A 25,926-nucleotide genomic window follows, 5' to 3' on the forward strand; every position below is an offset into this window, starting at 1 on the left:
TGGTGCACCAAACCTTTAAGAGAGAGAGAGAGAGAGAGAGAGAGAGAGAGAATGAATACGATAACATTAACATTTGAACCAAGTCCCAAAGCTGGAGCTGTTTGTAAGACACTTCAAGCCTCGGCACCATCCTCAAGACTCAGAAGTGACTCATGTCTATTATGCTGCAAGGCGAGGCAGCAATACTTATGAAAAGTCAAAATATGCAGAAGCAATCTGCCTTGGATGTGAACTGACTATGGAATAACAGGATGACTCCTCTTACTGAAGATAAAGAGGAAGGGATATTCAGTTCTCTTCCATCCTTTTTAACCTGTCTCTGCAACACATAAGAAAGAGCGGAAGTAACCCCCCAACCCAATCACAAGCAGCTAGGCCATTAACTTGTACTTTGTAAAGGGTTGTAAACTAGCAATTAAAATAACTCTTATCTTAATAAGAAATACATAATGCATATGTATCACTTACTTTTTATTTTCAGGCAAGTTAACATTTTTTTTAGAACAAACACTTTCATCATATAAAATTCATCCTAATGCATTCCAGAATTCTCAGAGTTTGATGTATACAACAGATTCAAATAAATGTGGGTTTGCACCTGTCAGTGATGTAGAAGTCTGTATAATTATAGGACACTTGATATCACCATTCCATTACCTAGGATGCTGAGTGATGTAGCCAGGATCAGTTGCTACTTATTGTTTGGCTAGCATGTTCACTTATGTTGTAAACTTTGTGACTGACTTATTATTGCTTATTATTCACAAATATTTGTTATCTATTTTCCCCTGGTTTCTCCATAATCTTTGAGTACTTATTGCAATCACCTTATAATTTCAGCCATTATATTTAAATCTTCCATTTCTTTTCACTTATCTTTTCCAACTTTGTCTTTTGTGTTCTCATATCTGCATTTATCCAATTTACTTTTGAAATTCTAAATGTTTCTTATTAATAACTTCATTCTAGTTACCAATAGTGTGTGTGTGTGTGTGTGTGTGTGTGTGTGTGTGTGTGTGTGTGTGTGTGTGTGTGTGTGTGTGTGTGTGTGTGTGTGTGTGTGTGTGTGTGTGTGTGTGTGTGTGTGTGTGTGTGTGCCCTAGACATTTTAGAAAATACAACCCAAACTTATATTTTTTCATACACCTCATATTTGTACTGAATATCACCTTCCTGCTGCAGCTCAGAAGAAACACTAGGATCTCTGGAATAAACATATTCATGTCAGAAAATATATCTTTATATCATTTAATATTAATTAATTATATATACCATAAGCTTGATGACTCAGTTTTTACACCTTTGATGTCTCTCCTTTAATAAACCAATATTGATACTATTGCAAGTTTTTTTCCAACTGAGAAGGAGCAAGATGCCAGTTTGTGCAAAGTGATGTTCATGTTGGCAGCAGTTGTAAAGTTGTTTTGGTACTGGCTGTACTTTTGTAAGAGAAGATATGGTTTCCAATTTAGATTTAAGTGGGATGTAGAATGGGAGAGGAAGAAGGCAGGCCTAAAGATTCACGTCAAAGGCAACTGTAGCCAATAACAGGTGCTATGAAAAAAGGTGACAAATGTTGCTTTTATCAGAAATACAGGTAAGAATGCTGCTTCATCAAGTTTGGAGCTGACTGTACACAGCATATCAAGAACTTATACTTACTCCACTAATTTGAAATGATTGATGTCAAAGGATGGGAAGAAAACATCACATTCAAATTCTTTCATAATCTTAGTCAGATATATGCGGTGAAGATGCTCAGATTGTAGAGCCATCTGGAAAAAAACAGATAGAATAACTTAAACAGGTAAACAAATAAACATAAAAGCTGCCTAGAAAAAGACATATGGAGAGAGAGAGAGAGAGAGAGAGAGAGAGAGAGAGAGAGAGAGAGAGAGAGAGAGAGAGAGAGAGAGAGAGAGAGAGAGAGAGAGAGAGAGAGAGAGAGAGAGAGAGAGAGAGAGAGAGAGATTCAGATAATCTGGTTAAAATAAAGAATATTACAAACTTCACAATTCTGATATACTAAAGAGACACCTTCACTATTAGTTGCTTTCTGAGTCCTAAAGACACATTAAGATGATATAATGAAATGAAACTGAAATGTTATTCTGATGCTGCTGAATGAGAAAGACAGATCCACTAAAGCATACTGTGTAGGTGGAGGTTGAACTGAAATTGAAAGTTGCAGAATATAATAACATAAAATGTACATGCTGAGATCTTGATACTTCTATGTAGAATGTTACATGAAATAAGTAATTACATCTTAACTTGTAAGGACAGGAATAACTTTCATCTGACATGACAATGTGTGCTGATGTCCACTCCTTTTACAGCCTTCATGCACAAGACCTTCTCCCTTATGCAAAAGTTAATTAGTATTTTCAGTCTTTCATCCATTTCACTGGTAAACTCTAAATCTCCCTACCTGGTTCTGTATTTCCCTTTCCTATGACTTGAATTCTTTCAAAAACCTTAGATAATTCTTTTAGCCTTTTCCTTTGAGGACTGGCACCCCAGTTTTTGTGGCCTTAGGCCATTGCCTCTCTTACATGAAGGAAAAAAAAGTCGCTATAAAGCTACATAAGGTAATATATATATATATATATATATATATATATATATATATATATATATATATATATATATATATATATATATATATATATATATATATATATATATATATATATATATATATAAAACATTGCTATTTATTCTAAACCATTCATTGTGATATTTTGAGAAGTTTTTTAAGAATTTGAAATGTGAAGATGTGGAAATTAAGATCAATGGAAATACATGTACTAGAGTTATTAAAAAGTATTCAAAATGGCTAATTGTTTTCAATACAGATCTCACAATATATAATTTCAAATATTTCATAATTCTTACCTTGTATAGTGAATGACCTCCAATGACCCATACTGTCTCCACCTCAGAACTTTGACTGGTGGCCGCCTTTAATGCATCCTCAAAGTTTTGGCAGAAAATAACTTTGTCACAGGAATCTTGCTGTTCTCTATTGGAAAAATAAAACAAAACACATGATCATAGTGCACATACATATGTATATATCATATTGCACAATCATAATAGGTCATAACTACATAGTGTCATAATATATAATATATCCTGATGCTCAATACTCACCTTTGAAATACCAGTGCTCCCTACATACACTGGCAAACACAAATTTCTAATATCCATACTTGGTACCATGAAATATTATTTGACACTGTCAGTCTGTTATCAGATTAACATACTAGAGCAGTGTTTCACTGCACCTTGGTATTGATTTCAGCATTTGTCTCCTTACAATGATAATACAATACTTTGCTTATTTATAACACACAAGAACAGCATGTATAACATAAACTAAATACACCTCTCTACTACACTGAATGCTTATTTATAATGCGTAAGAACAGCATGTACAACAAACTAAATACAACACCTCTCTACTACACTGAATTCAAGAGAGGAAGAGAACAATAAAGAACCAGGCAGAAGACAATCTGAGAGGGAGAGGACAATAAACCAGATGGAAGACAATTTGAGAGGAAGAGAACAATAAACCAGATGGAAGGCAATCTGAGGGGAAGTGGTCTGCACAACAAACATCCACAATTTGAAGAATAAGTTGGACAAAAGTAGACATGGAGACAGGACAAATATGTAGCTACTTTCTCATATGTTACAACTAGGTAAACACACACACACACACACACACACACACACACACACACACACACACATTTGGAAATGTATAGATAACTCCACCACTGCATAACAGTTTCTGCTGAACCTGATCTCACTCCACAACAAACTGTCCTTGATAATTTGCTTCACTGGATTACAGAGAATGATGATACATTCAAACTCCATAAAATTATTTTAATGTGCATAAATCTGTGTGTGACCAACACCAAACCTTCAGCACTCACTCTTGCCTCCAATGCCCAGGCAAACCAACCAATGGTAGTAGACACAGTTAAACTCCTGGGAATCCCAACTCTCTTAGAAGCCTCATGTCAATGCAGTCATGAGGTCAGCTATATGATGCAAATTTACATAGACACCACAAATCCCTGGGTATTCCTCCCACTGAACTGAAGTGCTTATGCTCAGTCATTTTACCAAAACTGGTCTCTGCTTCCTCTGCCTGATCCCTGTCATTGACCAACACATAGAGAGACTCCCTTGAAAGAAAAGAAAAAAAAAACTGTCAAAATAATCCTAGACTCATACTATTCAATCTATAAGCAAGTCCTAACTCTGCCCTCAGGAACACCCATCACAAGGCCTTACAAAAATCTAGTCTCAGCATCTTATATTATACAAGACACAGGGACCTCCTTCCCTCATCCCTGTCTCCTCATGACCCACCAGACATATGAACCTTCTTATACCATTTAGAGCCAGGGCAGACAGATAACCATGCAGCCCAGTACCCTAATGTACATCTCTAAACCATCCTTCCCTGACAACAAACTCTCTGCTGCCATAAATCTATCACAACACACTCAAACACCACCCCAGAATTTTTTACTCCACCTACAACACACACACACACACACACACACACACACACACACACACACACACACACACACACACACACATCGCATACTTAGCACACTCGGCTCACAAACAAGGCCCAGGTTTGAATCCTGGGCAAGGCGAGGCAAGTGGGCGAGCCTCTTAATGTGTAGCCCCTGTTCACCTGGCAGAAAGTAGGTACGGGATGTAACCCAGGGGGTTGTGGCCTTGCTGTTCCGGTGTGTGGTGTATCAGTAGTCTAAGTCATATCCAAAGATCGGTCACTATGAGCTCTGAGCTCTTTCCATAGGGGAACAGTTGGCTGGATGACCAGCAGATGACCATAGGTGAATCACACATGTGCAGAAAATAATTAAGAGACTCCAGTTTAACCCTTTTACTACTATGGTAGTCTTGTTAAAATTCAGAGAACTGAAAAAAATGGATGGACACACACACACACACACACACACACACACACACACACACACACACACACACACACACACACACACACACACACACACATACACACACACACAAAAGAGAAGAGACTAATTTTATCTTTCCCGAGCTACACAACCATCTGAGATTAATACAAAAGGAGTGACGAAAAAATCTATTGGTGATTAGTGAGAAAATTTGTCCAGCAGCAAAAGGGTTTAATAATGGTAAAGGAGCCTAATAACAATATAAGCACTGCCTGTGTATATGACCTGATGGCATCACTTTCATTATTTTAATCTGATTTTTAGGCATAATGTGCACAATGTATGACAAAGTATAATGATTACTTAAGGAGACAATTTCTTTATAATATATCAATGAGAAAATTCTTACTTGATTTGGGATGACAGCACACCATTCAAGCGTCCTGGAAGTGGTCGAAATTTATGGGGAATGGATTCCCAGGTCTTGCGTCCCATGAGTACCATGTTCTGCTTGTCTGGAGAATTCACACTTTTTGTCATTCGAGCAAAATGTTTCATCTCTTCTCTGTAATAAAACACTGTGATAATTTGTAATCACTAAAAGTTATTAAAGACACTGAAAAGAAATCTTTTAATAATTATATTAATTTTCCTCAACATTATTGTGATGCCCAGTCCTGGAGCATCATAGAAACAGTGATAGGTTCACCATGAGGGACACTGTCACCTGTAATCAAACCTGAGTCAGAACTGTCATGATAGCATGTTTTCCCAACATGTTTCTAGTCCGGCCATATATGATTAATAAGCTATTAGACATTTCACTTCTGATTGTGAAGGAACAATGATATGAGGCACATACACAGTAACGATAATTAAGGCTGAAGAGATTTTTGGTCAGCCTTGAATGTCCTGGTGTTGCATAGCTTTTCCTGTCCATTTAGATAAATTTTTCGTTTCATTATCCCTTACCAGAACAAATCTTCCATCTTCTACAATAGTATAGCAAGTCATTAATATTAAGTAAACAACTTGAGTATTAGGATCCCACCATCAGATTAAAAAGTATAGTAGTTGTAGGGATGCAGCTAGAGTTTTGGGGTCTTCCAACATTTGACAAAATATAATGAAAAACTGGAAAAATATCACAACAATAACCCTTTTTCTTTATTTCAACATCATTTTGAATCTCCCTCCTAATATGATATCTACAAACTAAAATCAAACTATAATAGATTCACACCTGTGTGTGTGTTCAAGCACAAAGCTTCACATTCCAAACTAACCTCCTACAGCCTATATCCTTTTTTCTCCAACTTCATCTCAAGTTTACTTTCTGACCATTCTGTTGTTGGTGTGGTAGATGGTCACTGTTTTTCTCCAAGTCTATAAACATTGGTGTTCCTCAGGGTTCTGTCCTGTCACCCACTTTATTCATATTTTTCATCAGTGATCTTCAAACACAAGTTTCTTGTCCTATTCACTCCTATACTGATGATACCAGCCCATACTTTTCCATGTCTTTTCATAGGTGTCCAACTCTTTGGGAATTAAGTGACTCCCACAGCTAAGCCAATTAAACAACTCACACAGAAAAACATAGAGTGCCTGATTTGTCTAAATTTTTTTTACTGAGGCAAAGCAAAACTGGTGTTGTTCAGTACCTCAAAAACTCAATTCCTCCATCTATCAGCTTGACATAACCTTCAAGATAACTATCCCATCTTCTTCAATGACACTCAACTGTCCCCCTCTTCTACACTGAATATTTTTGGTCTGTTCTTTATTAATAATCTAAATTGGAGACCACATCTCATCACTAGTTAAAGCATCCACTATGAAGTTAGGTGTTCTGAGTTATTCTGTCAGCTTTTTTCACCACCCAGCTACTAACTCTGTACAAAGGTCTTATCCATCCATGTATGGAGCATGCTTCTCATATTGAGAGAGGTTTCCATTCACACTGGTCTGTTAAATGGTGCGGAATGAAAAACACTTCATCTTATCAACTTCTTTCCTCTAACTGACTGTCTTCAGCTTCTCTCTCATCACTGCAGTGTTGTATCTTTTGCAATCCTCTACCACCATTTTCATGCTTACAGCTCCACTGGTCACTGATTGCATGCCTCCCTGCCTTCCACAGCCTTGCTGCACAACTCTGCTTCTCTCACCCCTATTTTCTCCTAAGACAAAAGTTAACCAGCATTCTTAATCATTCATTCTCCTCACTGGTAAACTCAGGAACTGCCTGCCTGCTTCTACATTCCCCCAACCTAGAACTTGAATTCTTTCAAGATGGAGATCTCGACACTTCTCCAGTTTTTATTAATTCTTTTGGCTCTTCTTTGGGGACTAGCACCTCAGTGTGCATTTTTTATATGAGTTTTGTTGCACTTGACCAATGTTCTTCTTACATGAGAGAAAAAAAGTGGTTGTGTGATCAGTATCAAGTATTTTTTTTTTTAATATTTTGTAACTCATTAATAATAAAAAAAAAAAATGTAGTCCATGAGAATCCATACTACTTGTTCTTCATCTCCTAGGAAAATAAAAGACTTGCCAATTTTCTTACAAATTCAATTAACTTCTTGACATACATAACTTAGAAATTCAATATCTACATCTTTAAATAAGAGATTAAATGTTTGATGCTTCACAACTATACAACCATAAACACCACAATAATTCCACTTATTCTTTACCATGTCTTCAATAAGCAATTCTTCGATAAATCCAAAGCCGCTCTATTAAAACATGTCACAGTCAATGAAAAACTCAGCTTCTCCACAATATTAGCTGGAATGTAACAAGTGTATGCAGCAGCAAGCACAAAAATATGTACAATACTGTCTATTTTGTATAATCAATATATGCTGCAATTATTGGCATACTGTTATCATACATCACTCAACTACTGTCATAGAATACGTATTCCAGTTGTCATATACAAACTATTAATATTTGGAGGGGTTGAATTTATCAAAGATTAAGTATTCACACACACACACACACACACACATAGTCATGTGATACAAATTGTTAAATGTAAAGAGACCTACATAAACATAGTAAGTATACATTAGGAAATGCTGCAATATTAAATGAAAGAAAAGAAAATGGAGGACTAGTGATACTGGCTAACTTTGCAAAAAGAGTAGCACATAAATAAAGTATTCAGAGACATGTGTTTGTTGTTGAAGAATACACAGGTTGTCTTTTGCTCTCGTAGATAACAAAATAAGAAACAAAAACAATGACCACAAGGATTACAAGGAAACTGACATTGTATGCTGGTATTGTATGGTCCCTCCCTTACTCATACACATACAAAAAAAAAAAAAAAAAAAAAAAAAAAAAAAAAAAAATTCAAGAATGAAGAACGAAGGTACCAAAAACTGGAAAATAAACTATAACTTATAGCAAGATTCAGGGATATGAAATCATTAGGTAACTTCATTAATTACAATGTAGATATATTAATGAACAAATTTGATGGCTTAAAAAAAAAATCTATTGCAGTGAAAAAGACAGGGTCAATGTCCAAGGAAGCACAATAAAGCTGTTAATGGGAAGAGGTCAGGAAGGAGAGAGAGAGAGAGAGAGAGAGAGAGAGAGAGAGAGAGAGAGAGAGAGAGAGAGAGAGAGAGAGAGAGAGAGAGAGAGAGAGAGAGAGAGAGAGAGAGAGAGAGAGAGAGAGAGAGAGAGAGAGAGAGAGAGAGAGAGAGAGAGAGAGAGAGAGAGAGAGAGAGAGAGAGAGAGAGAGAGAGAGAGAGCATTTCCCACAAAAAAAAAAAAGAAGATAATGGAAATGAATATGCATCAACAGAAGGCAAGGCTGGATACAGATATGAACACTGAACCCTACACACACACTACATCAGAGCTGCTACTCTTCTGCTCTAACCAAACTGTACAATGAGCTGTTGACTAATAACATGGGATGAGGTACCACTATGCCATGACAATGATGATAATGAAAATTATACATATTAACATACTAATTAGCATATTTTATCATCAGTCTTTGTGATACTACAGCAGAACTGGTCTAGATTAAAAGAATGTGTGCATTTAAAAATTCTGGGCTTTGATTCCCTTTTTGGGCAGAAGTATCTCAACTACTTTCTGAGTTCATCTGACAGAACAGCTCAAGCAGGTTCAGCAGGAATCTTCATATCCCATATTGTCTATGCACATACTGTATTTATGCATTTATGCTGTAATATACACTATCTGAACTCATATTAAATCTATATTTTCTCCAGAGCTGTCCCCATATCTGCAACTCTATATGGGACAAAAAGAAAGGTAAAGTACATACAAAACTAATTACAGTTCATTTCTATCCTAAAAAATCAAAGCAAGATTCCATAAGACAAAACTGTTGGCAGGAAACTATAAATATTAGCATTAAAGAAATGACAGTTTTTTTCATTCATCTTTATGTGGTTTTCTATGCCCAACATATTAATGATCAGCATAACACAAGAACAAGCGAGACAAACTCATTTAACAGGACTAATCAAGCTGTTTTCTATCATCACAGAGGGTCAGAACATGATTATACTAGAGGCAATCAATAATAAAGAAAGATCCTGAACATAAGCATCATTCTCTCTCTCTCTCTCTCTCTCTCTCTCTCTCTCTCTCTCTCTCTCTCTCTCTCTCTCTCAGCAACTGAACCAGCATAATGGTATCCCACTACATAAATGATGACAGCAATAAGAAAAGTTTACATCTTTGCCTAAGTATTACAATTGAGCTTAACCACTCGTCTATGATCTCACATACCAACAGTAAAAATGTGATCATTGGTGCACTGGGATCACAACTCTTACAATACTCTATGTGTACGTTGAGGTTTCTTGAGATCATGTATCCCATTATGTAAAGTACGATGGGTTGCAGAGAAAAGATTTCCAATGCACATAGCACATAATGACCAACAAGTGATTATAATGACTATTTCTACAATTTTTAATAACAATCATTCATGACATCATTCAAGTATGAGAAAAATCCAACCCTGGAAAAAATAAATAAATGAAAATTTAAAAAAATGCATTTGAGTTACATTGATACCTACCATAAAAAAAAAAAAAAAGTAAGCTTAGTTTCATGCATTCTAATACAGCTTCTATAGTAAGAATTGCTCCAAATATAGACTACTAAGGATATCAGTTATTTTATCCAACTTGTCCACCATGAGTAAAGCTGAGCAAATCACTTGCATATGAATAAATATCCAAATTCACTGATCCTCAGATCTGAGGAGGTCAAATTTTTATACCACAACAGCATCAATTCATAAACAAATGATGTACACCCAACACCAGCACAGTAACATCATCATTAACATGTGTTGAAATCAATGATACTGTAGTAACTTTAAATTAACCTGACTTCCAAATTTTTCTCTTTAAGATCAGTGTCCATGCTCTCTTCTGGAACCATGCAACAAACTGGTCCTTATAAAATGTGAGTAGCTGTCCATTCATGAATACTAAATATGTTAATCTATGACTGTGAGTCTTTTAGTCATGGAAAATTGCAACCATGAAGAGAAAAATTATTTTAATGCATTAGTATTGTTAGAAGTATTGTAAACAGAAAATATCCAGCTTAAGATTAGTTAATCAAATCAAGCCTACTTTTCCCTTACAACTGAGTTAAACATAAACAAATCAAAACAATTCTGAACACCAGAGATATCAATTTATGATTGACACAATATGATTGTTTCCTTTATACTAAATGAAAAACCAGAGCTGCAAGTTTACTTTCAATAACATATTATGTAACTATGATTACTTTCTTCTTTTTTTGTGCCAGTGTCATTACAAAGTTGATTAATATGGAATTGCCCAGAGCTTCTATTCTGCAATGGAGTAACAATGACAACATATTAACTACAATATATCTATGATCACTAATTATATTACAAAATAATGACATGAGCTCTGCACAAATTTCAATGCAGCAGAAAATGTCTATGATAAGGTAGGCATCATAAGTACACAAAAGAGGCTGAGAATATTATATTGTACTTAAATTATTCTAAAGATACAGTGTGGTTGTTCACTGACACTATACAGTTTTTGCTTATTCAAAGAGATCAGTCTGTGATAAAATATATCTGAAAACTACATTACAAACTGTATGGCCTGGAAATGGTAGGCCAAAGTATATAGGTATTAATAATTCAAAACACCTGTTGTAAAATATTATGAAAAGACCTTAGATTTCTTATGAAATTATTGTTTGTTACCTACAAAAAACAATTACCCATCCTAGCTCTACTTAAAAATAATTTTTAGTTTTTACTTCAACTATGTATTTATAATATGAATTTTAGTTTTTACTTCAACTATGTATTTATAATATGAATTAAGACATTTATCACTACTTCTCCAAATTACTAAAACAGCGTGTCACTTGTACCCAGATTTATTTTCTCTAATCAAATATTACTATATAAAAAAATATGATTATTCAACTCAAACTGGATGAGTGAATGGATAGCTACTTGAACATATCATGAGGAACAATCAGTAACATGTTACACTTTGGAATGTATAGGCTATAAAACTTCAGCTATGTAACTATAGAGAGACATGGCCACTAAACTTAACTGGTATAGTTTCTAAGCCAGGCTTGTACAAAGACAAACTTATCTTGTTATAGTTGTAAAAGTGGTTCTTGTCCTTGCAAAACACATAACAAGTACATTAACAATTTACAAACAGCCAATATACAGATGGTGTGTCAATAATAATTTCCTTATGTGGCTCTTCCACATAAAGGTCATAAAGGTGTTGGATAAGGCTGCAAGAGAGCATTACTTCCATCAAGATGCTACGGTGAGTCAGGATACAACTCCAGAGGTAAAGAGCAAAAATATACAGATAATCTTAATTTTCAGAAACAAATGACTACTTCAAATAAACACAATTTTAGTACAGCAGGATTGTAATCTTTGTGCTCAATATATAAGTGCAGAAAACTACTGCTCAAATACAGAACTATGAAAGACGAAAAGAACTGTGAACATCAGAAAGGGCGTAATTCAAATCTATACCTGTAAATTCATCTATTAAGTTTCAAACTCAAGTATCAATCACGATTTACTACTTCCCTCATAAATACTGGCAGACCCTGAGGTGAAACTGATAATGAAGAGATAAAAATTCAATGGCCCACTCACTTCACTCTACTGAACTCATCACAGCCACAGCATACTAGTCACTGCTCAGCATGGCATTAGCATTTGCCTCTTTACTTAGCCACAGGCCCACTTTGGCTCTCTTAAGGCAATAAAAATTAATAAATATAGAAGACAAGTACAGAGAGCATGGTACTCAGTATACAATGTATTTGACTTATATGACCAACATGCTATGTGACCAAACAAATATTAAATTTCTTTAATATTTTGCTTATGACAACTACCTTGGCATACAACCAACTTGTCACTTGAGTGAATACAAAATTCACCATTTTTTGTCACTTTACTGGTACACCTACTCATGGTAAACACTATGCTATACATTATTTGGTAAAACATTCTTTATGCACATTTTACTGCTCTTTTTAAATTACTTTTTTTTTTCTTTTTTTGGGGGTTGGGGGGTGGGGAAGTCTTGGCAACAATCAATGACAATTTTGGAAGAGATCATGGTTGTAAGCCAAGTACACCAGTATATATATATATATATATATATATATATATATATATATATATATATATATATATATATATATATATATATATATATATATATATATATATATAAAATACACACAACAAACATTCTGCTTCTTTCCTCACACACACACATGGCACATGCTAAGATCTTCTGCCATGACACCATCAGTGACATCATAGAGATAGTTGACAACAAGCATATAAAATGGTATTTGTCTATTTTAACTTTCCAAGATCTACTGAAAACTGGCAAAAAGATTAAAGGAATTGCCCTTATCCTTGTTTAGCTAGGCAGTTTCATCATTTCAATAGTTATCAGGGAGAGGAATACACAGCATGAAGAATTTACATAAAGCATAAAGTTTGTGATGCACAAAAACCATAATCCTACAGTACACACTTGTCATTTACCATTAAGTATAAACCTGACATTGTTCCTCTGCAAATGCCAAGTAACCACTGAAGTCATATAACTTTCCTATGCTTTTATCAAATACCTAACAGCTAAGATAACTTCTATGAGGCACCTTTTAATATAAAATTACATGACTTTTCTTAAGGATTAATTCTTAGTTATTCCTTGGGATAATTCCTGGCAATTTTGAACTTAGCTCACTAATCTAAATCTTATATAAAAATTTATCATTAATGTTAAACCATTAATGTGTGATAAAGCAGGCCATCAGCATAATCATAAGAACAGATATGCCAAGTCAGTTTTCCTGAAACTGTAGGTACTTCCTATGTTTCAAGTAACTCATTCCGCACAGAAATCAACGTCACAACAATAAAATCACCAGAAACATCCTAGAATAAAACATGCACAATCACAGCATGAATTCAATACCTATTAATACAATCATACACTCAACAAGCAGCAGGAGGATTAACCACACTAAAAAGGATGTTTGCTCTGGAGTTCATAAAATAAACTACTCCTAGTGACAGCAACAATGATGCCACTCCACCACTCACCAGAGCAATCTCATGCACAACTGAAGGCCTAAGGAATATTCTTAATTCTGTCAGCTGCCATCCACTTTCAGTCCATGTGGAATACTCCCCAGATTGCCAATCATAATCATCAATCAAAAAGGCAGGGCTCATGGCCTCTGTCTTTCTAACAGTTGACTCAAAGCACGTTCCATTGTCTACTGATGAAAAGTAATAGAACTGATTGACTTGATAGAAGCTGTTTGTCACACAAACACTTTCATTGTAATCTTTCCTTTCACCCAAAAGACTAGCAAATATGGAATTAGTTACTACTGTACGTCCACTTTCTCCTCTCTTAACACTCACATACATTTTGGCTGGCTTGTCATTAAAGAATTCAGTCCCCAGCAATGCTTCCCCGTACTCTTGGAACATCTGACAACTAACATTCCTCAGGTAACAATACAAAAGGTCATTGGCTAAAGTTTGATTGACAGTGATCAAAGATGATGGCTGTGAGTCTGTAAGGAGTGAATATAATGATGTTGCAAGAACACTTGCAATGCGGGATATGTGTAAGTGATACTTGTCTTCCACTTGATTTGATTGATCTTCTGAGCTGGAGTTTGAAAGGAAATTTACATTGTGGTAATTATCAAATATACTTTCATAAAACTTATTCTTGAATTCCTTTTTATGATCAGTAATAACAACTCCAGATATGTTCACTCTCTTCAAGAAACTCTGAAGAGAAGCCGGTGGAAGTGGCACATTATCAGCATTTTCCACACTAATGGAATCGGATACATTTGCAGCAGAATGGATGGAGCTTATTACCTCCTTAGTTTCCATTTTGATGTCTGGATCAGAATTGGAGATTGGATCAGTATGAAGGAAAATATTGCTTATATCTCCTGTCATTCCCAAACCAACTTGTGCTAATTCAATAAAGGAACTGATATGGGTAAAATTAACTTGAGACATCTGGTCTGGTTCATTTTTTTGTGGCTCAAAAGGGAACTGTCCCTTCTCCATGTCCCACACCATCCGTGAAGATCCAATGTAGCCCCAGGCTTCCCCTTGAAATATGACGAACAGGACATTTTTTTGAGTGCCTGATTTTATTATTTCTTCTTTCATTTTATAAAGAGCTTCAGCTGCAAGCATCAATGTCACCAGACCAGAAACAGCAGAATTTGCACCAGGAGAAATATTATCAAACATAGATGAAGCATCCATTCTTGTGGCAACAATGATTACAGACTTTTCAGGCACCACTTCTGAGCTATTCATTGGTTTCAGAGTGCCCCAGATGTTGAAGTCAGACAATGGATCACAAAAATTTATAGTCTGTAATTTTGGGGCCAGGGACCGGCGTCTCATGCACACCTCAGTGTTTGTTGTGCCAAACATGTTGGATTTAAGTTCCGAGTAACACAAGGGCCATGATCTGGCTGATCCATTAGCATCTGGTTCATTGAAATTTTTGTAGCAGTCTATGACATGATTGATGGAGCTTTGGTTGTCTATTAAGAAGACTGGAAAGTTCCAGTTCATGTACAGGAGTGATGTGCCATTTCTGTTCCAAGAATTATTTTGGCAGTAACCTGCATATTCTGGGTTCAGCGATGGAGTGTACAGACCCAGTCCTTCATTAGGACAAGGTGTTTCCCCGGAAAAGCCACTGTACAAGGAAGCAGGGTCAAAATCCTCTTCTACCATTAGTATCACGCCAGACACTTTGCCGGAATGATCAGCCTGCTGAAGTACCTCAACAGTCATGAACTCTGGATACAGGGCGAGCACGTAGGGTTGGTGTGGGCCGTGGTCAAACACCCACGTCAGGTCCTCGGAGCTGTCCACTACGTGCACTACACCCAGATTGCCGTAGAACTTGGATGTGCAACCAAACTCATGCGTGCCGTTAAACCTCTTGAAGCAGGCCATGTCGCCTTGGATGTCTTGGTATATCTTTTGTTTGACCCTTTCTCCATTGGTATAGTCAGCAGTGGCAATAAACAGGCACAAACTCGCTAGAAGTTTAAGCTGGGTGACACCTCTGCCCGCCATCTTTGTTTACTATGCGTCATACAACAAATTATAGACATTTGGACATTATATGGTAATATCTAACAACAGTACATTAAACACCTGCATATAGATAAAAAATTCCAAGGTACAAATCATCATAACAATGTTCGCTTTGGTCAGTGCCAATGGTATTGAGTGAAGAGCCTACATACATACCAACATACCTCAATTTCCATGGTAATTCTCCGCCTTTACCAATGCCATAATTTTCAGAAACTGCTACAATAATGTTGAGACGAAGCCCCATCCTTGCTGATCTCCCGTGGTAACAGATAACACAAGGCTTTTTGTTCAAGGACCTGCCGATTTAATCTTGGAATAATATGAATATCTTTTCCGTTCGTCTCCAGGCACGTCTTTTCAACGGGTATCAAATGATGTCGCCAACATAACACCACTTATGAACTGTAATATTTACCCAAAATTAATCACTTCCACAGAAAAAGATTTATATGTAAACGTCCACACAAATCTATTGAATACAAATGAGGAACCAACAAAATGCAAATTGTAAACGGTACAGCCATTTGCTATTTGCATTTTGTTTTTTCTAACTTGAAAAATAATGAACTCAAAGAATCTAATAATGATAACTGTGAAATGATTTTACTATAATATAGTGATAATAGTCTATTACTATATCTTTCAATAGATAAAACGTTTCAAAGTATACAGCAGATAGCAGAAAATATGTACTAATAATATATATATTTTTTTTAAAGTAGATAGATAGATAGATTTATTGTTGTATATAAAAGTAAAGTCGGGTTACAAAGTCATGAAGCCAATGGGTGTTTTTTTCCCTCCCCCACTCATTCTTCCACCTATGATCTTTAGTGGAATAATTCATCTACAAATTAAGGCTTCTATATGAATGGTGGCGGATGACTTTAAAGGAAAGGATGAACTAAAGCAATAATCATTGTCACCTTTCGGCTTTTATGTTCCCATTCTATCTCTCTCTCTCTCTCTCTCTCTCTCTCTCTCTCTGCATATATATATATATATATATATATATATATATATATATATATATATATATATATATATATATATATATATATATATATATATATATATATATATATATATATATATATATATATATATATATATATATATATATATATATATATATATATATATATATATATATATATATATATATATATATATATATATATATATATATATATATATATATATATATATATATATATATATAAAACACACACCTATTTATTGTACAACAACTCTGATAGAAGTATGAAAGTTTTGGTTGCAAAGTACGATGCCTGTCTTCGATCAGCTGTTTCGGAAAACAAGATGGCTCTAAGGTTCACCTGGTCTCTGCTCTCAGAAATCCCCATTGCTCGCTGTCACAGGTTTGATAATGATTTTTTTAGTTCTGTGTGATTAACATACTCGATACCGATAGATAAATGAGAACATTGTTAAGGGAAGAATAAACTTGGTTGGTAAATTACTGGACCCCGGTGTAGGGACTCAACCTGGAACGAGGCCAGCTTGAGAAGTGTTGTGAATAGGTGTGGATGAACTCCGGCAAATCAATGGCCTCTCTATTATAGAGTATTAATATGAAGGAGAGGATTGAGTTGGCGATGAGTCTCATGCCATTCTCTCTCTCTCTCTCTCTCTCTCTCTCTCTCTCTCTCTCTCTCTCTCTCTCTCTCTCTCTCTCTCTCTCTCTCTCTCTCTCTCTCTCTCATCAGCTTTAACACCTTGATTGATGCTAGGGAACATCTTCACTGTAAAACTATACTTGCTGTAAGACTAAGTATCATCATACACTTATGTGCTTTCGTATTGGATACCTGATTGATTGATTGATTGATTGATACATTTAATGTTGCATTAATAATGAAATACAACAAAGGAGGAGGACGGACCTTGCCACCCACCCCCTGGGCAAAGACTTAAGGGTAGAGTATCAAAAATATAAAAATATAGTATACATTATAAAAATATAAGTAAATAAATAAATACAGATATTGCACACCTTATTGCATAAATATCCTACAGTCTGGGAGCAAACGTAGGATATTCCTTGAGTATATCCCTGAGAGTGGCTGAGTCTAGGAAATGGTCAATGAGGGTATACAAGTCATGTTGACCTTACAGCCTAATTTTAGCAATGAGAGGACATTTTGTGTCATAATGATGTAGAGTGTGTTCCCTTGGTGCAGCACACAGCACATGCCAGGAGAAGCACTGACTTCCCAAAAGTATTTATAGCCTAATCTGAGTCTCATTGCCACCCTATCATGTGATGCAGTGTGTCTCCCATAGGTGTAAGCACAGTTCTGGGAGATATGTACATAGTGAAGACTATTGCCACTGCCCCTATGGCAACAAAGCTCCAACTGATCACTAATGCTACTATGTACAAAGTCCTTAATGCTACTCTTAACATAGCCCAGAGTGTACTCAGCGCCAGGGTCCACTGTGTCGTCCTGAAGGGCACATTGAGCAAGGCGGTCTGCCTCTTCATTAAGCGAGATACCCACATGAAAGGGTATCCAGGTGAAGTGAACCGTGGCACCAGCACCTTCCAGGGTGTGGATGAGATCAAGATATTTATTAACTAGATCACAGTCCATGGAGTGTATTGGGAGTAATTTACAAAAAGCAGCATCTAGACTGAAAAAAAATCAAAATTTCAGTTTCAAATTTACACTGAGGAAAAGACTAATGCAGCTGCAATATAACAACATAGTAATGGGAATCACATAAGGGCACTATGTGAGGCGCCAAGCAGGTAGTCCTTGGTGGGCAGGGATATGAAGAAAAGGAAAATCGTGAGGTATAAGCCAATATGTAAAAAAATACATATGCTACAGTTCCTTTAAAACTTAAACAAATCAAGGTGCTTTACCCTCCCTGGCCCACCCAAGGACATTAACCTAACTTAATTGGAAGGTTTATCCCCCATCCACAGCTGGAGCCCTTCAAGGCCACCAACCTAAATTAACAGGGGGTTTCTCTGGACATCCCCAAAGACACTAATAACCTAACCAGGGAAGGGATTTTGCCAGTAAAATCCCTCTTATCCGGCATCAACGGGACCGCCGACATGCCGGATACTTGAATAGAAGTGAAATTATGTCCACAATCACCACCCTACACTCACGCATCTTACCATAACAAAGATCAGCTGATCTTAATCAGCAGCTGATCTGAGCAGCTGCTTAAGTGTAAGCACAACACGTTTCCTCTTTTCTACAACTTTAGGCATGATGAAGGCGTCAGGCGATAAACAGTGCACACGCGGGACTGAGTCACTGAGTAAACACAGTGCAGTGGGCCACAGGTGGTGCGAAGAAGTGCGTGAGGGGACAAAGCATGCCTCGCGCGGGAATTTTAATTGATTTTATGAGTACACATTGATTTTTTATTGATTTTAAGGCTCGGGGAAAAATGTGCCGGGTACTTGAAGCTGCCGGATACTCGAATGCCGGATGAGAGGGATTTTACTGTATTCCATACTAACCTAAGCTAACCTACCCCTATGATTGGTGCAGAACTTAAAGGAATTTAATTAATTTTATAGATGTAGATATTAATACCATCACTTCTTATGTTGTACGTACTTCTCTTCCCAACAGGGCAGTGAGCACATCGGCAGCAAGATATGTGGACGACCTGACAGTAAAGCAAGTAGAGCCCAAGAGTACCCATAAGACTCTCATGACATCTGAAGAAGCATCCCATGAAAAGGCTGTGTCCGGCTACATCACCATCGATACCCCTGTAGGTCACATGAATATCTTATCACACATCTTACAGGAAATGAATAGCTGGTATATGTAATCAACCTTAAATGAGTGTATCTAGTAAAGGTATTATAACCTTCTTACATAAGTATAGGCTTCTTTGTGTAGCTCATTACCATAGTTATTAGAGAGTATTAGATACTATTATTTGGAAGTGGCAAAGAAATCTACATCCTCTGATGTCTTAGTTTACAAACATCATTTGCAAATAAACTTCTCAGAAAAAAAGAACTGAAGTTACTGTCTAGCTACTGTGACCATCCTGCATAACGGTATCACACTTTGCTAACTACTGTTTTGACTGTGAGAGCTCATTATCAGGCCCAGTGCAATTTTGACCAACAAAACATTTCAAGATTAGTTGGCAATTATTTTCTGTTTATCAATTTATTTATTTATTTATTTATTTTTTGTAAAAAGGGCTCTAGTCAAGAGCAACAAATATTGGTGAAAAAAATACTCTCTAAAAGTGTTAGATTCTAAAGATCATAATGACAGGTGAAAAATTACCAGAAGTGTCTTGAACCCACTCTCTCTCTTCAAAGAGCTTAAGTTATAGGAGAAAATGCAGAAACATACAAGGAATTCTGGAGTTTACCAGGATTTACTGTATGTATACATGTGACGCTGACATCAGGTAAATGTGACCGATACTTGTCAAAGCAGGGTGAAATTTGGAATGGTAAAAATTTAGGACAAGACAAAAACTCAGGAGGGTACTGTATATATTTGTGGTGTTATCTCAAATTTCATAGTGCAAACGTGCTCATTTTGATGTATTTTTCAAAAACTAGAATTTTTTATATTATTTTCTAGTTCCCTGATATTGACATATCTGATGGTTTCAGCAGTGAAAGGGTTAATGTGTGCAGATATGGTACAGCATTGTTCTTAGTCCTGTTAAAATATTTTATGTATTGATTCTTTAATAGGAATTTATATAATTTCTCTCTCTCTGACTAGCCATTAATGTAGATTATAACTCATTTTTGTTTTTCTTGTTTCAATCTACAGCATGACATCACAGCCATCAATGGAGTGCCCGAGGAGCAGCTCAAGACTCGGCGTGTGCTAATCAAGATACCCACCAAGAACTCAATGCAGTCTGGTACTAACAATCTTCATCGGTTAGCACATTTACTGTTTCTTTTAATGTATTAGCATTGTGAAAAATTTCCTGATAAAGACAATTGTCAGGTAATGAACTTCACAGAAAAATGAAAGACACTTGCCTTTAACAAGGGGCCATGCACCAACCTCCCTGAAATTAAAATGGTTGTATGCAATTGATGCACCTTGATGTGATTGCAGTGAGATGCATGTAACCATCTACCTTGCCTGTTTTGCCACCATATCTACCATAGGAAAGTCACACAGGAAAAAAAATATTTGGCAGTACTTGAGTTCCCACCCATTTCTGTGTTTGACAACAGTTATTGGTTTTAATTATGCTTGCCTTGATAAACATGTGTTTTCTTATCAGGGACTATCACCCTTAGGCACTCTGCAGCTTTTTTGTAATACATACAAATTTCTTGTGATGTCTAAGACTTACAAATGAGACTAATATAGTGAGAGTAATAGTGTGCTACAAATTGGGGTTCAGTATTATTCCTATAATAAAAGTTTCTTCAGGATTTTTCACCACATTCCCACTTATAATGCATGTACGTGGATCCCTATAAAAATCCTTATATCCTTCTAACAATTTACCTTCCTACATCATAAATTTCAAGAACATTACAAAGGGCTTCTCTATGTCCTCTCATATATATTCTTTGGGTTGAGACTGCATGCAACCTTATTTTTCCTTTCCCTAGTACCTCTGTATTATCATCTTGATTGCAAAAATCTGATCTACACTGCCATCCCCTTTCCTGAATTCTCTTTGTTCCTTATTGATCTTAGCTAAACATTCAGCTCTGCCTGAAGACATACCTCTGATTCAGGAGCTTACACTTAATGCCCCTTCTGTTTGATAAGAAACTGAAAAGTGCTGTTACAGTATACATATTCATCATTTACTGCTGTACTAAACTAACATAGATCATTGTGTTACAGATGGAAGATTAGCTTTGATGAAAAGCAGCGCTGGGAAAATCCCCTCATGGGTTGGGCCTCTACTGCAGATCCCCTCTCAAACACAGAAGTGAGTGGAGATAGTTCACTTTACAACAGCAACCATGGCCTTGACTGAATATAACTTACACTCTCCCATCTTTCTCCCAGCCAAGGGAGCATGTACATGTCAACCTACTTGTTCAGGAACCAAGACAGTTTTGAACCCCTTGCATTTTTCTTTGGAAAATTTGTGACAGGGTTCATTTGTTTGAGATCAGAGATGTTCAACATCAAGGTTCTGCTCTATATCCCCACAATTTTGTTTTATAGCAATCTACCTCTCTCAACATAGTATTTTCTTGTTACTATAGAAATTTAATCTCTCTCTCCTCAGGTGAGCTTTTCATCAAGGGAGGATGCCATTGCCTTTTGTGAAAAAAATGGATGGAACTGGATTACTGAGAGTCCTCCAGTCAAGCCACCACGTGTCAAGAGTTATGGAGCTAACTTTTCTTGGAATAAGAGGACCCGACGCTCAACAAAATAGAATAACAAAAAATCATATGATTCTTAAATGTACATTAGCAGTTCAGGTGAACATTTTGAACTAAAGCATACTGCTTGGAAGATGCATATTTCATGAAAAATATTTTGTGTATGTTGGCTATACCAATATTAATGAAAATTACCTAATATTGATATCAGTTCCAAGCATTTTTTGTCCTGCATGTAAGTTATATTATAGTAAATAATTTAATTGTGAAAGCAAAAGAATGAATGACAAAAACTTGCTCCTATACTATAGTGTCTTACCAGGAAAAATAAGGCAACATTTATAATGCAGTGACTGAGTTCAGAAGAATTGTGAACAAAAAATTAAATTACCAGTATGAGAGATGGAGAGGAAAGATTTGAAATTAAATTGAGGCTCTGTTATATCACTGATGAACTTGGTATTTGTTTAAAAAGATTTATTTTGTGTGTATATAAATAAAATAGGAATAGGTAAAAGTAGCTTCTTTGTGTTATTTGTATTGACCTTTGGTAATTGTAAGGCCCTTTAGAAATTTTGCCCATGTGTCTTTTTAAGTCACTTCCACATGTACTGACTCTTCGCAGTCCACTGTCCACAGTATAACACCATGTATTCCACATAGCACGCCATTGTGTGTACAGCTGATCCATGACATGACCGTGTTGCATCCTTACCCACCAGCTGCTTGCATCCTCTCATCACACAGGACCACTTGCTGTATATGTATTATCTATATTTAAAAAGAAAAAAAATGTAGACTCAAATTCCAGATTCATGTGATTACTCACTTCCCACTGTGGTGGTTTCATCTTAAATTAATAGGGCTTTAGGCTTTTGTCCCAGAGAATTGGGTTGTCTTGTACCAGGCTAATCAGCAGTTTAGCATCTAGATCATTATTTTTCCATCATTACTTTTGATAAGTATTGTGCACATACTAGTGGTAAAAAGGAAACTGAAGTGGATTTGCTGCTGAGATGAGACAGTGAAGGGTCTGTAGAGTGTAATGTACATTTCATGCTATCCATGGCATTCTGCCACGCCATCTTTTAAAAGGCCACTGTGGTGACCATGGCAATTGTGAACAGTGTTTTGCCATCCATGGCTATGATGTAGATGGATATGGAAGAGACTTTGGAGTTAGATCAGCAGTGAGAAAAGCAAGGTAATGATAGTGAATAGATCAGAGATTAAGGGAAGCTTCATGTGGACACTAGGAACGAATAACTTGCAACAGACAGATAAATGCAAGTACCTGGGGATGTGGATGAATCCAAATGGCTGTGCATAGGTGAAGAATGAAAACAAGCATGATAAATTAGTGGGTGGGTCAATTAACAAGTGCAGCAAGGATGAGGCCAAGTAAATATGATTTGCTGCAATAAGTCTGGAAGAGCATGGCTGCTCTGAGCATTATGTATGGTAAGGATTTGATTACACAAAATGAGGATCAATTAAAGAAATTAGAACTAAGACAGAATTGAGTAGCAAAGATGGCACTGAATGCAACAAGGTATGCACCAAAAGAGGCTTTAACAGGTATGGAATGGAATACTTTTAGAGAAAGACATAGACAAGTAACCTCAAGGTACAAAGCTAGACTAGAGCAGATGGATAACGCAAGACTAGTGAAAAAAAGTGTTTCTATATACTATTAGAAGTAGCAAGTGAGGGAAAAAGTGTGGCTCTGAAACTAGTTGGGCTTTTCAGCAGTTTGAGGGGAGACATATTGAGTGTGACATGAGTATGATTGTTAGAAATGAAGGTTTAGAATGGGATTTAAGAAAGTGGAAGAGTGACAGAGATTGAGTAGTAAAACGTGCGGGACTAAGTGAACGAAAGAATAAGACTGAAGAAAAGAGTACTTTGGAATGGTATATAGAGAATGAGGCCCCAATGTATGAAAAGTGATATGAAGGAAGTCTGGGCGTTGATCTCTTTCTAGACGGTCTGTGTCCCCCCAGCAGTGTGCCTGAAGTGTGACATGGAAGAGGATGAGAAAGTGGAGCATGTAATGAAAGAGTGTGTGAAGTATGACGGTGACGGGATCATATGATGTAAAAAGTGCTGAGAGAACTTGGGGATGTCAGAGAGGAGACGGCGGGAAGGGAATTAATGGTGCTGGTGTTGGAACTGTGAGGTGAGTTGAATGAGAGGATGATTAAGGCCGTGAAAGGGTTTCTGAGAAAATGTGGCGTGCTAGATGTTGATGTGGTGTAATAGATGCTGTCTGTTTTCTGTTTGCTGTTTTTCTTCCTGAAGAGCTGCAGATACATTGCTGACACTGCCATCAAGATCACGGCCTTGTCGGATGTAAGACAATAAGCATCACGCAGATTCCTCTCCCTTTCTCCACTGGAGGACGCCTCAGCTCTCGTGTGAGTCAATCCTCCTGGGACAACACACACAGTGACGCCCTCAGCATCACTTCTATGAATCATTAACGCAGAGACCTCCCCAAAGCCGCGGATGACGAAACAGTCCCGTGTAATGGATGTTGCCCTCGCCCGCTTCCTCCGAGTGTGACGTCTGTTGCCTGACATCTTAACTAGTCAGTGTGTCGCGTCTATGGATGGTGTTAGTACGCGTCTGTTTCAACTCCCAGCTTGACAGAATTTTTTTTTTTTTTTTTTTTTTTTGTGTGTGTGTAACCACGCCTACACAGTGGCTGCCAAGGCTTACCCATGAGTTAAACCTTCTTTAGTTGGTAATGAGGAAGGTGTGGGCTCTAGCGGTGGACACCCGAAGGCAGCAGTGGGTGAAAACAAGCAAAATAAAGAAAAGTTTGGCTGTGAGGTGCTAGACAGCCAGCCATAGTGACGAGGAGGCAGGAAGGTTTATCACCACCACCATCATCACCACAGGGAAGGTAAGGTCAGGAAGTGTTAGAATAAATTTAGGTAACTTAACGTAACTTTTTAATGATTAACTGAACAATCCACGGTTTTAACTCATTTTAACACATCTCATCTAACCTCCAGCACAATATATCCCTGTGTCAGCCTCGTCTCGTTACTAAAAACCGTAAAATTTAACTTAATGAATATGTAAACAATTTGGGTCGTCTCTATTTATCAGCCATTATCTATCTTATCTGTGAGTGTTTTAAACCAATACTGTTGCAAAGCGGAGCCACATGACCAAAATTTAATATCCGCTGGTTAGATATACCTGCCATTACTTAATTTAAGTTTGGCGAGGGTTTAAATGAATGAGAAGGGTTGGTCGTCCCCTCCACTGGCCCCCCACCGCCATCTTGTATAAGGTTCCCCAGTCCCCTCCGGTTCCAATATTATTTTTTTTTTATTTCCTAAGTATTTTATTTCGGCTTGTAGCTAAGATTTTATGGTTTGTAAAAATATTTCGTTGTTTTTTAAGTTATTTGAGCGCGTGTGTTGCGTGAAAAGTAGTGATTTTGGCGTTGTTTTTGTGTAAATAAGAGTGCCGTTTTCGGCGTATTTTTTTTTACGGTCCCAAACTAATTTTTTTTTATTTCAGCCTGTACTAGGTTCTTATTGGTTTTAAAAAATAGTTGGTGTTTTTTTAAGTGTGTTGCCGTCCCGCTCAGTGAAATGTGTGCACCGTACACTTGTTTTTATTCGTGTTCAACTTCCAATAATATTGATTTTTTTTTCGGCAGATTTTTTATTTGTGCTTGTAGCTCACTTTAAATGGTTTTAGAAAATAGTTCAGATTTTTTAAAGTGTTTTCCGTCATGTTTAAGCCAGAATGGGTGGACATTTGAACGATTTTAAATGGGGTGAAGGTTCCAACAGTTTCCAGATACTTCTTTTTAAATATCTTTAATACTACTGCGTTTTGAAATGTGT

The 25,926-nt window shown here is 36.6% G+C and overlaps 4 protein-coding genes across 5 annotated transcripts in view; 2 read left to right on the forward strand and 2 right to left on the reverse strand.

Moving 5' to 3' along the window:
- Window positions 1-459: 459 nt before the first annotated feature.
- LOC135101888 (dihydrofolate reductase-like) lies at window positions 460-16,088 on the reverse strand. Of its 2 annotated transcripts, none has more exons than XM_064006198.1 (5): window positions 15,873-16,088; window positions 5,386-5,541; window positions 2,899-3,025; window positions 1,663-1,775; window positions 460-1,204 (listed from the first exon to the last, which is right to left on the reverse strand). In XM_064006198.1, exons 1-5 carry the CDS (start codon window positions 15,953-15,955, stop codon window positions 1,129-1,131), a joined length of 555 nt encoding a protein of 184 aa, XP_063862268.1. In that variant the 5' UTR covers window positions 15,956-16,088; the 3' UTR covers window positions 460-1,128. The 2 variants fall into 2 exon arrangements, with proteins under 2 accessions (XP_063862268.1, XP_063862269.1); XM_064006199.1 differs by lacking the exon at window positions 15,873-16,088 and adding an exon at window positions 15,648-15,675.
- LOC135101887 (nicastrin-like) lies at window positions 7,539-15,769 on the reverse strand. Its single transcript, XM_064006197.1, has 2 exons — window positions 12,756-15,769; window positions 7,539-12,673 (listed from the first exon to the last, which is right to left on the reverse strand). Exon 1 carries the CDS (start codon window positions 15,685-15,687, stop codon window positions 13,549-13,551), a length of 2,139 nt encoding a protein of 712 aa, XP_063862267.1. The 5' UTR covers window positions 15,688-15,769; the 3' UTR covers window positions 7,539-12,673; window positions 12,756-13,548.
- An 880-nt stretch (window positions 16,089-16,968) lies between the features above and the next one.
- On the forward strand, window positions 16,969-22,578 carry LOC135101892 (NADH dehydrogenase [ubiquinone] iron-sulfur protein 4, mitochondrial-like). Its single transcript, XM_064006200.1, has 5 exons — window positions 16,969-17,093; window positions 19,335-19,479; window positions 20,517-20,629; window positions 21,564-21,651; window positions 21,958-22,578. Exons 1-5 carry the CDS (start codon window positions 16,975-16,977, stop codon window positions 22,108-22,110), a joined length of 618 nt encoding a protein of 205 aa, XP_063862270.1. The 5' UTR covers window positions 16,969-16,974; the 3' UTR covers window positions 22,111-22,578.
- Window positions 22,579-24,532: 1,954 nt separating this feature from the next.
- LOC135101893 (uncharacterized) overlaps window positions 24,533-25,926 on the forward strand; it is a 10,306-nt gene continuing 8,912 nt past the window's right edge. The window contains exon 1 of the mRNA XM_064006201.1: window positions 24,533-24,965. The gene's annotated coding sequence lies outside the window, so the exon portion shown is untranslated. The remainder of the gene's footprint in view (window positions 24,966-25,926) is intronic.

Source organism: Scylla paramamosain, chromosome 7 (genome assembly GCF_035594125.1).
Source record: "Scylla paramamosain isolate STU-SP2022 chromosome 7, ASM3559412v1, whole genome shotgun sequence".
Classification (NCBI taxonomy): Eukaryota; Metazoa; Arthropoda; class Malacostraca; order Decapoda; family Portunidae; genus Scylla; species Scylla paramamosain.